This window comes from Tursiops truncatus, chromosome 20, assembly GCF_011762595.2.
Source record: "Tursiops truncatus isolate mTurTru1 chromosome 20, mTurTru1.mat.Y, whole genome shotgun sequence".
Taxonomy (NCBI): domain Eukaryota; kingdom Metazoa; phylum Chordata; class Mammalia; order Artiodactyla; family Delphinidae; genus Tursiops; species Tursiops truncatus.
In genome coordinates, this window is record NC_047053.1 from 50,805,660 (window position 1) to 50,822,721 (window position 17,062).

General features: G+C 62.8%; 1 protein-coding gene across 2 annotated transcripts; it reads left to right on the forward strand.

The window, feature by feature from the left end:
* Positions 1-2,499: 2,499 nt before the first annotated feature.
* Positions 2,500-6,993, forward strand: FOXJ1 (forkhead box J1). Of its 2 annotated transcripts, none has more exons than XM_073797104.1 (3): positions 2,500-2,622; positions 2,825-3,862; positions 5,539-6,993. In XM_073797104.1, exons 2-3 carry the CDS (start codon positions 3,365-3,367, stop codon positions 6,304-6,306), a joined length of 1,266 nt encoding a protein of 421 aa, XP_073653205.1. In that variant the 5' UTR covers positions 2,500-2,622; positions 2,825-3,364; the 3' UTR covers positions 6,307-6,993. The 2 variants fall into 2 exon arrangements, with proteins under 2 accessions (XP_073653205.1, XP_033703524.1); XM_033847633.2 differs by having other exon boundaries at positions 3,198-3,862.
* The last annotated feature ends 10,069 nt before the right edge of the window (positions 6,994-17,062 follow it).

Genomic DNA, 17,062 nt, shown 5'->3' on the forward strand with positions numbered 1-17,062 from the left:
CAGCAGGCTTTTAATACTTTTACTCAAGACAAGCTGGACATGGAGGAGTGAGAGAGGGCAAGGGGTAGGGAAAGACATGTTTCTGGGTGGGAGTTGGTGTACCATCCCCCGGGCACAGCTCCTGCACAGAGGCCTGATAAGGAGCCCTCACCCCCACCCCCTTCAACCGGAGAACTTCCAACTGCAGCTCCTCAATAATTGAAGAGCAGGAAAGCTGGTGACTGGAGGGAGGCTGGGGGAAGGGAGGAGGAAGGACCACAGTCCACCGTTAGTCCGTCACTTGAAGGTTGGTGAAATTAGTGGGGCAAATGACCCCAGTAAGAGAATTTGGCAAGTCCACGGCTTTTCTGAGTTTCACCCACCAGCTCTGCTTCCTCGGCTATCTGGAAAGGAGGGAGAGCACTTCCGAAGAAACCTCTGGAATGTCAGCTTCTGGGAATCTTGCTGAGGCCGGGGCGGGGAGGGAGCGCTTACCGGGAAACACTGGATTACCCTAGCCACCTTGGGGTGTCTGCGACCGGGGCTGCGGTTTCTGCGGACCTGAGCGGCAGGTGGCATCGGAGAGTCAGACCTGCTTGCGGGCACCAAGACGACACTCGGTCGGGAGACAGGGACAGGCCGCAGAAACGTGAGATTGCCACTCGCAGCCCAGAGGAGAGGAAAGGAAACCCCCAAGCATGCACCCAGCCTTGGCCCCCGCGCCACAGGCTGCGTCCCAGGAGCCGTCGACACCTCTGAGCAGCCCAGATGGGAAGTGGGTGGGGCGGAGCACGGTTCCCGCGACCTCTGCGGGAGCGGGGGGGGGGGGGGGTGGGGGGGGGGGGGGGGGGGGGGGGGGGGGGGGGGGGGGGGGGTGGGGGGGGGGGGGGGGGGGGGGGGGGGGGGGGGGGGGGGGGGTGGGGGGGGGGGGGGGGGGGGGGGGGGGGGGGGGGGGGTGGGGGGGGGGGGGGGGGGGGGTGGGGGGGGGGGGGGGGGTGGGGGGGGGGGGGGGGGGGGGGGGGGGGGGGGGGGGGGGGGGGTGGGGGGGGGGGGGGGGGGGGGGGGGGGGGGGGGGGGGGTGGGGGGGGGGGGGGGGGGGGGGGGGGGGGGGGGGGGGGGGGGGGGGGGGGGGGGGGGGGTGGGGGGGGGGGGGGGGGGTGGGGGGGGGGGGGGGGGGGGGGGGGGGGGGGGGGGGGGGGGGGGGGGGGGGTGGGGGGGGGGGGGGGGGGGGGGGGGGGGGGGGGGGTGGGGGGGGGGGGGGGGGGGGGGGGGGGGGGGGGGGGGGGGGGGGGGGGGGGGGGGGGGTGGGGGGGGGGGGGGGGGGGGGGGGGGGGGGGGGGGGGGGGGGGGGGGGGGGGGGGGGGGGGGGGGGGGGGGGGGGGGGGGGGGGGGGGGGGGGGGGGGGGGGGGGGGGGGGGGGGGGGGGTGGGGGGGGGGGGGGGGGGGGGGGGGGGGGGGGGGGGGGGGGGGGGGGGGGGGGGGGGGGGGGGGGGTGGGGGGGGGGGGGGGGGGGGGGGGGGGGGGGGGGGGGGGTGGTGGGGGGGGGGGGGGGGGGGGGGGGGGGGGGGGGGGGGGGGGGGGGGGGTGGGGGGGGGGGGGGGGGGGGGGGGGGGGGGGGGGGGGGGGGGGGGGGGGGGGGGGGGGGGGGGGGGGGGGGGGGGGGGGGGGGGGGGGGGGGGGGGGGGGGGGGGGGGGGGGGGGGGGGGGGGGGGGGGGGGGGGGGGGGGGGGGGGGGGGGGGGGGGGGGGGTGGGGGGGGGGGGGGGGGGGGGGGGGGGGGGGGGGGGGGGGGGGGGGGGGGGGGGGGGGGGGGGGTGGGGGGGGGGGGGGGGGGGGGGGGGGGGGGGGGGGGGGGGGGGGGGGGGGGGGGGGGGGGGGGGGGGGGGGGGGGGGGGGGGGGGGGGTGGGGGGGGGGGGGGGGGGGGGGGGGGGGGGGGGGGGGGGGGGGGGGGGGGGGGGGGGGGGGGGGGGGGGGGGGGGGGGGGGGGGGGGGGGGGGGGGGGGGGGGGGGGGGGGGGGGGGGGGGGGGGGGGGGGGGGGGGGGGGGGGGGGGGGGGGGGGGGGGGGGGGGGGGGGGGGGGGGGGGGGGGGGGGGGGGGGGGGGGTGGGGGGGGGGGGGGGGGGGGGGGGGGGGGGGGGGGGGGGGGGGGGGGGGGGGGGGGGGGGGGGGGGGGGGGGGGGGGGGGGGGGGGGGGGGGGGGGGGGGGGGGGGGGGGCCCGAGCCGCGCGCCTCTCCGAGCTCTGCGCGGGGCCCTCGGGCGGGAATGCGCGGAGCCGGGACGCGGTGGCGGGTAGGGAGCTGGGTGGCGCGGGAGAGGGCGGCCAGGAGGGAGTTCGAAAAGAGTTACCGCCTGAGAGAGTGGTAAGAGCCCGCGGTCTCCTTGGAGACACCCTGACCAATGGCAGAAGCGGAAGCTGTTTATATGGGCGGGGCGTCGCCATGGCAGCAGGAGAAGCCTTCCGAGCGGCTACTTAATGCCGGTCCCCGGGCCGCTGGCGTTCAGACAGGCGCCGTCGGGCGTTGGGGGCGACGAGGATTACTGGCTGGGCCCTCGAGCTGGGGTCAGAGAGCCGCGGTGGGGGTGGGCGGTAGGAGGAATTTCTTCGAGAACCTTCCTTTGGCCCGGGCTGCGCTCTGAGCCAGGTAAGGGACGGGGAGGGCTGCAGGCCGTGGGAAGGGAGGGCGTCGGTACCAGCCCGCTCTCCCATCCGTCCCCGACGGAAGTGGTGGGCCCGGGGACTGACATCAGAGGAGTTTGGGGGACACTCACTTCCCGCCCCCTTATAACTCTCTGTTTTGTTTCCTTCCTTCCCCTTGATCCCCATCCTATTATCCCTTTTCAAAGAACAGACGACCTCCCCCGCCCCCCGCCCCGTCGTACTGCCCTCCTGGACTCTCTCGCCCCATTTCCATTTGTTGTGGAGGGAGAGAGGGGGGTTAATTTCCCGCTTTGAGGGAGAAGGGGGTGGCCTCGCCTGCCCCTACACTATTCCCTCGTTTGGCTAATTAAGTCGCCTCTAAAAGATCAAAGAGGAAAAGAGCGAGGCGAACCCCCGTGTGGGTCGGACCCCCGGGCACAGCTTCTGTTTCCCAGACCTCGGCAGTAAAAGATCCTCCCCAGCTGCAGGAACGATTTTAGTAAGAGCCTCCCCCCCTCGCACACACTCTCCCCTCGGGAGTGGGGAAAGAGGGCTCAGTTCCCGCTACGGTCCCCGCAGGCACCACATTCAGCTCGGAGGAGGCTACCCCCGCATCGCGGGATGGAAGCACGCTTCCGGGAGCCTGTGTAACTGAAGCCGCGGGAGTCAGCGGGCTGGAGAGCTCGGCGGCCACCCTCGGCTCGGCTCGTGGATGTTGACCGCCCCCTCGGAGAGTCCCCGCAGATATGGCGGAGAGCTGGCTGCGCGTCTCGGGAGCAGGGGCATCGGAGGAGGCCGGGCCGGAAGGCGGCCTGGAGGAGTCCGACGCCCTGGATGACAGCCTGACCAGCCTGCAGTGGCTGCAGGAATTCTCTATTCTCAACGCCAAGGCCCCCGCCCTGCCTTCGGGGGGCACCGACCCCCACGGCTACCACCAGGTGCCAGGCTCGGCCGCGCCGGGGTCTCCCCTGGCGGCCGACCCCGCCTGCCTGGGGCAGCCGCACACGCCCGGCAAGCCCACGTCGTCATGCACGTCGCGGAGCGCCCCCTCGGGGCTGCAGGCCCCGCCTCCCGACGACGTGGACTACGCCACCAACCCGAACGTGAAGCCGCCCTACTCGTATGCCACGCTCATCTGCATGGCCATGCAGGCCAGCAAGGCCACCAAGATCACCCTGTCGGCCATCTACAAGTGGATCACGGACAACTTCTGCTACTTCCGCCACGCTGACCCCACCTGGCAGGTAGGGGAGGCCCTCCCTCCCTCCCCATGCCCGCGCGGACTGGTCTCACGTCCCAGATCCGCAGGCCAAGTAGGTGCGGTACGGCCAGGGCCCCGAGAGAAGGAAGGCCGTCGAGGAAGGACCTCAAGGGAGCCCAGTGCTTGGACTGCTGCCCCTTTGACTTCAGAGAGGGAGGAGGGAGGATATTCAGAGGGCTTTAGGGGTGCCGACATAGAGGTTCAAGTGGAAAGAACTTGTCACTCATCCAGCAGGCTCAGCCCAAAGACCAGGGCTGAACTATGCGTGGACACAGCCCCCCAGGGTAGGTTGATGGACTGAGGGACACATTTTTGTCTCAAGTCCTAGAATTCCTAGACACTACCCTACTCAAGGTCAGTTTGTCAGGGCCTGACTGGAAGCAGAGCATCGTTCCCGCCAGGCTCTGCATCCTGCCTGCTTTCAGTTGGCTGGAGGGGGTCTGGGAGGGGAGAGGGGCGTGCTGTGGGGTGTGAAGGCCAGCTGTGTCCCAGTGGAAGGGCTACGGGGCCTTCCTAAAGCTGCTGTGCCAGCCCCCCCAACCCCTCCCTAGTTTCCTGCCTTCATGCCTCCCCCTCTTCTCATCAACCTCCCTGGGGGGACAATTACCTCAGCCAGGTGCTTTCCACAGGGGCTCCTGCCTCCCACACTGGCTTCATGTTCCAAGTCTCCGGAACCTGGCACAGAGCAGCCAGGGGGCCCAGGCCACCGTGTAAACATCCCAGTCTTGCCAGGGGGCACTACTCACCTGCCGGCCCCACTGACCAGGCCCCAGACCCCTGTGCCCCAGCGTGGTTTGGGCTGTGCACCCAGGCGTGAACAAGGCAGGATGGTGATTCAAGGCTGGGCACACACTGCCCTGAGCATCTTCGACCATCAGAATCGGGGCTACTTGGGGACAGAGACCCTGAGGATGTACAGATCCTTCCTGCGGCACAGGGTCACAGTTCCTGTGGTCACAGCTATTCCACGTTTGCTTGGGCCCTGACCCTGGGGCAGGTACCATTTGTAACCTTGGTGAGAAAGCAGAGACCCTCCACCACCCCCCACCCTACCCCAAGCCTGAGAGGCCCCAGGAATGAGCGCTATGCTCTTGGCTGGGTAATAATCAACTGAGGCCTCAGAGCCTGGGGTGGGAGGAGGGGGACATGGCGGGTGAGGGCCCAGGCCAGCAGCCGGCTCTACAAACAAGGAAAGTCATCAGATCCTCCCACACTTCATCCCCCCCCCACCCACACACACCCTCACACCCACTCACTCATTTCACAAACAGAGAAGGCCAGCCAGGCCCAGGCAGAGTGAGATGGCCGTCCAGGCCCTGGGGGAGCCAAGGCCTTTGGCCAGAGGCCGCAAGCGGCGGGGTGAGGGAGGGAGGGCAGGACAGGGTGGCACTGAGAGCCACCCTGCGGCTCAGGGCTCGGATGACTGAGCAGGCAGATATCCTGGCAACAGGGAACAAAAGCCCCCGACAGCACTCCCAGCTCCTGGTGCCCCGTGGCTGGTGTCCCAGAGCCTCCCGGTCAGAGCAGCGCCTCTGTCTCCCCTGCCCCCATCGGAGAGAAGGCGGTGGCGGGACTGGCAGTGGCGCTAGGAACCCCCCCATCATTGACCCCACCTACTCACCCAGCTGTCTTCCTTCTCTCCTATCTCCCTGTGTCCAGAACTCCATCCGCCACAACCTGTCCCTGAACAAGTGCTTCATCAAGGTGCCTCGGGAGAAGGACGAGCCAGGCAAGGGGGGCTTCTGGCGCATCGACCCCCAGTACGCCGAGCGGCTGCTGAGTGGGGCCTTCAAGAAGCGGCGGCTGCCCCCAGTCCAAATCCACCCAGCCTTTGCCCGCCAGGCCGCGCCCGAGCCCAGCGCCACCCTGTGGGCCGGGCCACTGACCGTGAACACCGAGGCCCAGCAGCTGCTGCGCGAGTTCGAGGAGGCCACTGGGGAGGCGGGCTGGGGTGCGGGCGAGGGCAGGCTGGGGCATAAGCGTAAGCAGCCGCTGCCCAAGCGGGTGGCCAAGGTCCCGCGGCCCTCCAGCACCCTGCTGCTGACCCAGGAGGAGCAGGGCGAGCTGGAACCCCTCAAGGGCAACTTTGACTGGGAGGCCATCTTCGACGCCGGCACGCTGGGCGGGGAGCTGGGCACGCTGGAGGCCTTGGAGCTGAGCCCGCCGCTGAGCCCCGCCTTGCACGGGGACGTGGACCTCACCGTCCACGGCCACCACATCGACTGCCCTGTTACCTGGGGGCCTCCGGTGGAGCAGCCTACCAACAGCCTGGACTTCGACGAGACCTTCCTGGCCACATCCTTCCTGCAGCACCCCTGGGACGAGAGCGGCAGTAGCTGCCTGCCCCCCGAGCCCCTCTTTGAGGCCGGGGATGCCACCCTGGCCTCTGACCTGCATGACTGGGCCAGCATGGGCGCCTTCTTGTAAGAAGCCAGGCCCTGCCCCACCTCCAGACAGCGCCCAAGTCTGGGCCCAGACTGCCCCCCCCCCCACCAGTGCAGGCCCATGGACACCCTACCGCCCAGGCAGGGGCTGAGCCCGGTCACCCCGTGAGGCCACACGGCCCCCAGCCCAGGCCATCCTCAGATTCTAGTCCAGCAGGCTGAGAATTGGGGCCCAGAACCAAAATTGCTGCCTCCGCTGCCCAGTCCCCCATACACACAGTGTTTCATTGATCCACTTCTTCCCTGCCCCAAGGACACGCTAAGGGCCCTGCGCTATGAGAGCTGCGGCTTGGAGGGGCCCTGGCCAAGCTGGAAGCATCAGTACAGGTCCTGCCCCAGAGCATCTTAGCTTCGAAGCTTCTCTCTCTCCCCCTCTCCTCCCCAGGTCTCTATCCAGAGAAAGTTCCCAGGTACAACAAATGCTGATTAGGTGACTGCAAATTAACGCCCTAGAGGCCTCTCCCGGCAGAGCTTCCCTGGGGCTGGGGCCCGCAGTCTGTGAGGCACAGCTCCGGGGAGTGGGGAAGAGTGAGGAGACAGAAATGAGGCCGAGGTGCTGGGTGGAGCCAGGAGATTTTCTAAGGCCTCTGGGGTCTTCTGGCTTCATCCCTAGAGGTGGGGCAGAGGGTATATATCCCTAATCTTTGAGCCCAACGTGAGGCTGAGAGCAGCGGGGAGTTGGGGTTCTGGGGGTTAGGGGCTGGGTCAGCCAAGCTGCAGAGGGGAAGGGGACAGACAGACTAATGTAGTGAGTGTAGCTATAGCTGAGGCTTAACTGGGAGGGACGCAGTGCTTGCTAGAACTACTGGGACCAGGAAGCGGGGATGGCCCTGTGCCCTTGCTTGCACTCCTGTGGGGGAGTATCTCGCTCCACCCTAAGCCCCCTGGGCTGCATTCCACATCCACCCTCCTGCCCCATTGGGCAATTTAACCTTTTTCATGGAAAGTTATTTACAATAAAAAAATTTTTAAAAATAAAGTTTTAAAAAATCTCAAAATGAACCTGCTTGCAACTTTCTCTGGGGAAAAGCATGGGCCAGTTTTGGAGAGGCCAAGGCCCAAGGGGGAATGGCTGGGAGGAAGATGGGAGGCACCAAAGGCCTGCAGAGTGCCCCCTGGTGCACTCCCCATGATCTCTGGGTCCCCAGAGAGAAAGGGGCTGAGAGGCAGTCCTCGAGGGTCCCCTGCAGCCAGGGCCTCGGCACCTCTATCTGTGCAATGGGGAGACTGTACCCACAGCCCCCAGGAGCAGGCGGCAAAGGAGGCACAGCCCCCTCCCTGGCCCTGGGGACTCACAAAGGCCGAGCTTGCCCAGGGCTCGGCTCACGTTCCCCACCTCGCCCACCTCGAGGGCCTGCCCAGGCTCGCCTGCAGTCCTCGCCTGGGCCCGTGTCCAGCTCCTCCCTCCCTTGGTCCCTTCCTGAAGGGACAGGGTGTGAGGTCAGAGGGCCCCAGCCCCTGGGGCCCCACTTGCCACCCTGGGGTTCATTCACCCCGCCCAGCACCTTCCCTCCAATGCAGGTTGGGGCTGAGGGAGGCCATCAGGGAAGACAGAAGACGGGGTGCCTAGACCCTACAGCTCCAGCCTGTGAGGAACCAACGTACCAGAGTTCTGATGGGGAAACTGAGGCACAGCAAATATGTGACACTCAGCAGGCATCTTTCAACCCCCTCACCCCAGCTTTGCCTGGAACCCATCTCTCCCCCAGCCCACACCTGGCCCTGCCAGCATGCCCTTGTGGTGCACAGCCTCTTCCCCCAGCATTCACGCGCGCGCGCGCGCGCGCGCGCGCACACACACACACGCGCACACACACACACACACACACACACAGGCACTGTCCTACACAATCCTGCCCAGCCTCCACGGGCCCCTTTCTCCTGAAGCCCCTTTCTTTCCTTGCACTGGAGGCTGGCTCCAGGCCAACCTGGCATTCCCCCGCCAACTTGCTGCTTTCACTTGCTAATTATTCCAAATATTTCAGAAGGGTGCACACACTGCAGGGCCAGCCGGGTTGGGGCCTTACCGAGCTCAGGAGGCAGCCCATCCCCTTCCGACCGCTCGCTGAGGAGGCTGCCCCAGCCTCCCTCTGAGACTCCCTTCACCCCCTAAGCAACGGCTCCCTCCCTCTCCCCACCACCCACCGGCACTGGGGGAACATGGGGGCTCCAGCCTCTCCACTGGTCCCCAGGATCAGCCTTCAGCCCCCCGCCAAAAGGGGTCTACCCTGGATTGACAGGTGGGGCCTGTCACTGTCCCCCCTCCTCACCCTCTGCCTGGGCCCATGCTGGGGAGGAGGGGCAAGGTCAGGGACTGGCAGAACTGCCTGCCAGCTAAGGAAAGGCTGAAGAAGCTTCTGGCTGCCAGGAAGAAGCACCAGGAGCTCCTGAAAATCCCCATGCCTGGGACTAGCGTCTCTGGGGGTGGGACCCAGACGCTGGCACTTTTAAGGGTCCGTGGATGCTGCCAACGAGCAGCCAGAGCTAAGAGGGGGCTCCGAAGGGGCCGGAGCACAGGGCTTCACACACCCCTTCAGCAGGCAGCGTTTGGGGGCTGGCGGTTGAGGGGGCGGGAAGCGTGAGTGGATCCTGTCCCTCCTACTCACCCCTGCCCTGGCCCTTGGCCGGGTGGCTTTTTTAAAAAGACGTTCAGTGACTCCGTATTTATTTATAGATTCAATGTAATCCCAGTCAGTATATATTTTGCACCATTAACAGTAAGTTGCAGACAGGATGCCCCATTAGCACTAGATAGTTTAGCGTGTATTTCCTTAGAACAAGGACACGCCTCCATAATCCTAGTACCACCAACCATCACAATCAGGAAATTAACATTGACCCGGCAATCCCATCTAACCGCAGACCCCGTTCACATCGTGCAGATCACCCCAGTAATGCTCCTCTCCATTCCAACACCCCAGTCCAGGACCCCGTGTTGCACTGAGCTGTCCTTTCTCTTTGGCGCTGTGTGGCTTTGAGCCCACGTCTCAGTTTCACATTTCCTTCGATCTCCGCTTCTGAGGTGAGAAGCCCTTCAGCCACTTCACCCTCAGGTGTGGTACAGTCCCTTCCCAGAGCAAGAAGCCACCTTTCTGTCTCTTAACTTTCCACCTCTTTCCTCCCCTCCCTCCCCCATGTATCCCCAGCCAGGAAAGGGATGCGGGGGAAAGGGCAGGAACTCAGACTTTGGGGACCCTCCCCGTCTGCCCAGAGTACATCCTGTTCCACGGGACAGGCCACCCCCAGCTCCGGTGACTGGGAGGCCCCGGGATGGGATTTCATGCTGGCCTGGAGCAAATGCACCAGGCCTCCTGAAGAGCTGAGCTGAGGGCAGGAAACACTCTTCTGCCCGCCTCTGCCCCCCGCAACATACTGGGGACCCAGACTTGCAGAAGGAGGCAGGTGAGCTGGAGGGCAGGAAAGAAGGTCTGTGAGGGCGGGTGGGAGGAGACGGTCAGGAGTCAGGCGAGCTTCCATCCCGGGCTGAGGCCCAAAGGTAAACAGGTGTATTTGGACTCCCGGCAGGGGGGAGTGGGCTGGCCCTGCGGGGCAGGCCTGGGCCTGTCAGGGGTGGGGCTGTGGAGAGGGGCTGCATTAACAATGGGGTGGGAGAGTGGCCCCAGGTCCCGCTGACATTCTTGTGTGATGAAGAGGAAAACACAGGTGACAAGGGAGGGGAGGCACTGGGACAAGGGAGGGCGCTTTTTGAGGCCACCCAGGCTGGGCCTGCGCTGGCCAGTGTGAGCCAGGGAGGTGCATGGAAGCCCTGGGGGGTCACCTTCCTCCTGGGGCACGTGTGTCCAGCCCACTCTGAGGCTCCCAGGTGGGACAGGTCAGAGGCTCCGTGACTGGAATGCTCGGGCCTGAGCTTTCTCTGTGAGTGCAGGAGCCGGAGGGAGCAGCTGAAGGGTCGGGTCCCCCAGAAGCCAACCAGGCTGAGTGGCAGGACAGGGGAGGCGGGGTACACATTAACCAAGGCGGGAGATGGGGCCGCAGGTCTCGCTGCTGCCCCCTGCTCCAGCTCCCAGCAGAGCCCTGTCACCCAGATGCTGATCTGGGGGCAGGACAGCAGCCTGGGTCCGAGCCCCAGACTCCTTTCTCCTTGAAGGAAGCAGCTCGCTGAGCTCCCAGGAAAGCAAGAGTTCCAGGAACTGGGGAGCACAGGCTGCTTGCATACATCCCACCCTACCCACGGCCCCCAAGACCCTTTGAAGCCACAGTGGATTGCCGGCAGCCCTCCCAGGGCTGCTATTCGCCCAGGGAATTAAGCTGAGGCTGAGGGGCTGCCAACTGTTCTCTCCCCTTCACCCAGCCACCCCGCTTCTGTCAGTGGCTCTGCCCCCTTGCCCAGACCGCCCTGCGCCCCGCCTCCTGCCTCAATCTGCATACCAAGCCCTATCCCCGGCCCGGGTGCTTCCTGATGCCCCCAGGGGTGCAGAGCATTCAGCCAGGGGGGCCTCTGAGGAAACCCCATACTGCCCTGTTCTGGAAACAATTAAGAGGCCCCCCTTGCTGACTCTGTGGGCTTGGGTGAGGTAATAGAAGAGGGAGTAGGGCCCTGAGTACCGCCTGAAGCTTGAGTGGGACAAGTGGCTGGTGCGAGCCAGGGGAGGGGGGAGGGAGAGGGGATACGGGACACGAGGGAAGGGCTGGAGGGCAGCGGGAGAGGCCTGGCCTGTCTCACTCTCATCTGCTCCTCTGGTCCCCAACTCTCCTGGAGCCTAGGCCCTGGGAATAAGGATCACAGAGGCCCGAGATGCAGGGTTGGTGTGGTGAAACCAACGTTCAACCCCTTCACACACATATCTTTTATTACCCCACCCAAGTCCACAGGGTCAGCAAATGGCCTTTGACATGTTTGCACTCGACAACAAGGTCACCAGGTCAGAGCTGTGCCCAGCTCAGCTGTCCCTGCTGGGTCTGCCCCACCGTGCACCACGACAGGCCCCGGGGCCACTGAGCTGGACAGCTGTGGAGCCCAGCTACTCAGGGCCCAAGCTGGGACTGGGAGCTCTGTGAAGGGCCTGAGAGCCCCTGCTGCCTGCTGTTTGGCTAAAGATGAAGCCCGGCCTGATGGAGATGGCCCGAGAGGCTGGGCCCAGAGCTGGCACTGTGCCACAAGGCCGGGCAGGCTTGGGCCCACAGTTCAAGGCCAGTTTTGGAGAGAAGGGTGGGGTGTCCAGGTGTGGCGGGCAGACCTCACAGGGGGCTGGGGCTCAACCCCCAGCCACATTCCCCGGCTCTATTTCATGTGTGGGTTCTATTGCGAGGGGGATTAAGGGTCTCCCAGGCAAAGAGGAAGAGAAACAGCAACTAGGCCCAACGACCTCCATGCAGGGAGAAGTGGGTCACGAAGAGAGGGCAATCCCCACCCTGGCCCCCCACCCAAACGCTCAGCTCAAAGGCCCTGCCACCCTTGGGCCCAGGAAGCTTTTATCTGAAGGACAAGTCGCCTCCCAGACCCCTCCACGAAGATGACCCGTGGTGACCTCCAAAGGGACTTGGGAAGAGACAGGTATAAGTGACAACCAAAGACGTGGCTACAAAATGAAAATGAATCCCACCTAGAGAAATGGAGGGCAGCGTGAAGCAGTGGAGAGACAGACATTTGTTGAATTCACAGGCCACGACTAATCCTATGAATCAGTAAGCGAAGTGGAACCATTTGGGGGAGGGGGGAGATGACAATGGCGTTAGTCCTGTCCTGTGGGGGTCACCCCAGGTTATGCAGTGGAATCTGCTGGTGAACAAATACGATGCTCAAAACCGGAAGGAGATAGAGCCAGGACTAGGACACAGTCCCAAGGGACCTGGTGAAGGTAAAGGCTGCAGCCCAGGTGCACAGACTCTTCCAGAAGGGAGACCAGAGAGGAGAGCAGAGAGTAAGGAGCCTGGAGAAGGGCCACCATTAGGGCAGGAGGGAGCCCCCTCCCCCACCCCTCCCCCCTCCTTGCCCCCTACACACACCTACATGGACGCACCTGTTCCTGGCTGGCCCCGCCCCACGGAGCCTGCAGTGAGAGTCAACAGGCCAGAGTGGGCTCCAGAAGGAAGGAAGCCAGCCAACATTCACCCAGGGAAGGCCTGTGGCCTCCCACAGGGCATTTCATTAGCAGGACAGGGGTAGAACCCAGAGTCTGAGGGCAGGCTGCCAACTCCGAGCTCAGATCAGGGTGAAAGGAAGGAGAGGGCGGGCAGTGGTGAAGACAGGACCAAGGGAAGCTGTTTTAAGATGGGGTGGCCTGTGTGTGCTTGAAGGAAGGAAGGGGCTAGCCTGGGGAGACGGTGAATTGCAGATGCTGGGGAGACGGGATGCTGGGAGAGCAAGGACGGACCCTTCTGGTGGCAGCACAAGGCAAAGGGTCTCAGAGGAGGTAGGAAGGGAGAGCTCTGCCCCAGCTCAGGGCAGCGGTCACTCTGCAGTGCCTCTTGCTTGCAGAGCGAAGAAGAAGGTGGCAGGGGGGGGGTGGGGTGAGGAGTAGAGGGGGCGGGGGCTGTGCCGGGATGCACAAGAGGATTGTGGGGACCTCTGGTTCCCCCTCCAGCTAGAGTGCAGCGCAATGGGAGTAAGGAGGGAGGAGAGATCTGGAGGGACATGGGAGGGCACTCAGGAGCTGGGGACACGAAAAGGAGGAACGGGAACAAGGGGAGGCCAGCCTCGGCCCTTGAGACTCTGCAACGGGCCAGCCCCGCCGGCACGTCTGCCTCCAGCTGGCAGGACTCAGGGGGATTCCCAGCTACGGGGAGGAAGGCCAGGGTCCCAGGTGCTGGAAACCCTGGTCAGTCATCACCTGGTTGCTTGGTCAATGTTTCCTTTCACCTGTGGACCTGAGTCTGCGTGGACACAAAGATGGGTGAGATCTGTTCTTAGAGAGATTTCCCAACCCACTGAGCTGGGTGGCGGCGTGGTCTTGCCAGGACAACTCTCCAATTTCATTCCCACGATCATGCAGAGGGGTTTTCTCAGGGCTCGGAGGCCACAACAAGAGATGACTGGGGACTGGTGGCCGGCAATGCCATCATCCCCTGAGTGGGGAATGCAGCATGAAAGAGAAGGGAAGGGGGGGAGTTAGGCTGGGGGTACAGAGAGTTTGAAGCACACGTGGCACAGTTGAGGGGTGGCTGAGAGGCTTCTGGGTAATGAAGGATGGTTCTAGGAGACTCAGCTTGGAAAAGGAACCACACTGTGTGAGCAGAGCCCAGTCAGCCCCTCCTGGCCCCTCCACTCCGCAAGCAACAACCACTAATTCGATTTCTATCGCCATAGGTCAGTTTTTCCTGTTCTAGAATTTCATATAAATGGCATCATACACTTTTACTCTGTGTTTGGCTTCTTTCACTGAACACATTATTTTTGAAATTTAACTACGTTGTCACATGCACCAGTAGTTTGTTCCTTTTCACAGCTGAGTAGTATTCCATCGGATGACTATAGCAATTTGTTTATCCGTTCTCCACTAGATGGATACCTGGGCTGCTTCCAGTTTGGGGCTATTGTAAATGAAGGTGCTATGAACATTCTTGTACAATGTTTTTTGTGGGGTTTTTTTGTTGTTGTTTTGGTTTTTTTGCTGTACCACACAGCATGCAGGATCTTAGTTCCCCAACCAGTGATCGAACTTGGGCCCCCTGCAGTGGAAGTGTGGAGTCTTAACCACTGGACCGCCAGAGAAGTCTCAGGGGTTTTTTGTAGTAGGGCTTTAAAAAAAAGCCTTTTGATTTGAATGGCGCTTGGGAAGAGAAGACATAAACATGTGTGGCCCAGCTGCCATGCTTCACTGGACCATGCTGAGTTGATTCTTAAAAGGGTCAGCAGGGGTATCTAGCGAGATGCAGAGAGGACAGGAGTTACAGGCGGAAGGAGAGGAGGTGGGAAAGGGCATGCAGGTGGACACCCGGCTGGCTGGCTCAGTGCAGGGGAGGGTTCGTGGGACTCTTCTCAAGTACACTTCTGGCCATGTCACTCATCTGTTGAGAACCCTACAATGACTTCCCTCGCCTACAGAAGACTCCAAACACCATCAAGATCCTCCCCTGCTCGCCACTCATCTTCCCACCTACCCCTCCCTCTGTGATCAGTCATACTGATGTATCGCCCAGAATCACTGTTTCCTCCCTCTGTCTCCTACCCCTGCCCTCTGCCCTGCGCGAACACCCTCCCACTCTCCCCCTTCACCTACGTAACTTTTCAGGACCTAGTTTCAGGGTCCCATCATGAGTCCCCAGCTGTGGTCCCCCAGCTGGAAGGACCCTAATATCCTGGTAGAACTCACACCAACCCTTTCCGCACTTCTGCTTGAGAAGGCAGTTGGTCACACATATTGGGGTCCCCAGACTCGTACCCGAATTGAGGACAGCACCAGCGGGGACATATCCTCACGGAAGGGTGGGGCAGGCTGGAGCAGTGTCCCCAGCCAATGGCTCTGCCTCCAGCTGGACAGAGCTCTGGAAAGCCCACCCACCACGGTCCGCTCTTGACCCTGAACCCTTTTATTTGGTGGATCTAGAACTCAGTTTGGGGGATGACCTCCATCACAACCCCTTTTCCTTCTTCACCCCAGCAGTCTGTTGCATGACTCAAGGTCAAAGGACAAGTTCTGGGGGTTCTGTCCTCCTCCTGCCCGGCGCTCATGCCTTTCCCCTGCTGCCAGCACAGACTGCCCAACCTGGGGCTCCTGGCTGCTGTCTGGAATTCAAGTTTGTTGGGGAAAGTCTTGGGCTGAGCCCTGAGCTCCAGGAGCCCACCACATCAGCTGGCTGGGCCTCTGGCAGACCCCAGGATCTTCAAGCCCAGACTCCGGGGGATGAAGGGGCAACGCTGGTCTGTTTGTTCCCTCTGCGGGAGCGAGGGGGTAGCTGGAATGGTCCTCAGTCATAGAAGCATAGACCTTAATCTGCAGGAAGTATTAGGAGCCTTCTGGTGTCTGCAGAAGAGGAAACTAAGAGAGAGGACCCAGCTCTGAGGATGTCAGCACAGATGAGGTTGGCTTCTCCTGGGCACTACTGGCTGGGGGACCCATCTGGACATCTGCCGCCTCTCCACCCACTGCCGCCCTCCAGTGCCCTTTATTTCACCATGTTGGCAGCATGGGCCTCTCCTGCTGGATTGGGAGCTCCAGGAAGGCAGAGGCAGTGCCTGGTTCTCCATGGCACCTGCCAGGAGTTGGGAGTGGCACATGGTGTGTGCTCAACAGAGCATGACGGAACGGATGGAGGGGGTGGGAGGGCGCGCCCCATTTCTCACAGTGACTTAGATCCAGAAGCCAGCACTCTGACCAGGGCAGACAGTGGAGAGCCAGAGGAAAGGCAGCTCGGCCTGTCTTCCCTGCCCTCAGGGACCCCAGGCCTTGACTCCCAGCTCACCCCTCTTCCTTGGCCTTATTAAAAAGCCCTTGCTGAAGACGTGATTGTGTGTGGTGCCCTGCCGGTGGCGTACACTGAGAACCGCATTTGCCTGTCACTGGTCTCTGTGCTCATTCACTCATTCAACAAATCTCAGACAGATGGGAAGACCCTTCCATTGGGTGTGGAGGGCAAGCACACAACAGAAGACCAAACGCACAGAGCAGGTGGGTCCCAAGAGTGCACCAGGGGACTTCCCTGGCGGTCCAGTGGTTAGGACTCTGCACTTCTACTGCCGGGAGCCCGGGTTTGATCCCTGGTCAGGGAACTAGATGCCATGTGCTACAACTAAAAGTTCACATGCTGCAACTCAGGATCCCACAACTAAGACCCAGCACAGCCAAATAAGTTAAAAAAAAAAAAAAAAAAGAACTAGGGATGTAATGTACAACATGATGACTCTAGTTAACACTGCTATGTGATAGCCAGGAAAGTTGTCAACAGAGTAGATCCTGAGTTCTCATTGCAAGGAGAATTTTTTTTTCTTTTCTTTTGATTCTATTTGAGATGATGGATGATAACTAAACCTACTGTGGTAATCATTTGGCAATACAGTTGACCCTTGAGCAGCAGGGGTTAGAGGAACTGACCCTGGGGCAGTGGAAAAGTCACACAGAACTTTACAGTTGGCCCTCCCTATCCACAGTACTATTGTGTACTACCGTAGTATGTACTCATTGAAAACAATCCAGGTATAAGTGGACCCCCAAAGTTCAAACCCATGTTGTTCAAGGATCAACTGTATGTGTTAATCAAACCATCATGCTGTACACCCTTTGTTTTTTGGGGTGTTTTTGGCTGCACCGGAGGGCATGTGGGATCTTAGCTCCACCACCAGGGATCGAACCACACCCCCTGCATTGGAAGTGCATAGTCTTAACCACTGGACCACCAGGGAAGTCCCAACACCTTATACAGTGACGTATGTTAATTATTTCTCAATAAAACTGGAGAAAATAAATTAATTTTAAAAAGCCAGCAGAAGGGGTCCAGTGCACCCTGCGCAGGCTGCAAGCCCCTTAAGACACGCTGCCCTCTCTTTCTCCCCCTGCCTACAGTAGCCCCTGGGGTTAATGAAAAAAACGATTGAACCTGCCCCTCCCCACAAAGATTCACCTGCCTGGCAGGAGGGCCTATGTAAGGGCGCTTTCAGGCCCCTGCCGGCAGGCAGAGGGAGGATGCGGGTGGGTCCATCCCTGAGGCTGGGGTCTCCACTCCCCCAAGCCCAAGGCCAGGCGGGTCAGGGCGCTCTAGGCGCAGAAAAAGCGCTGAGTCACGTTCCGGGCACGCGACACCCAGAGAGAGGAGCCTTCCGGGAACGGGGCTGCAGGGTGCGG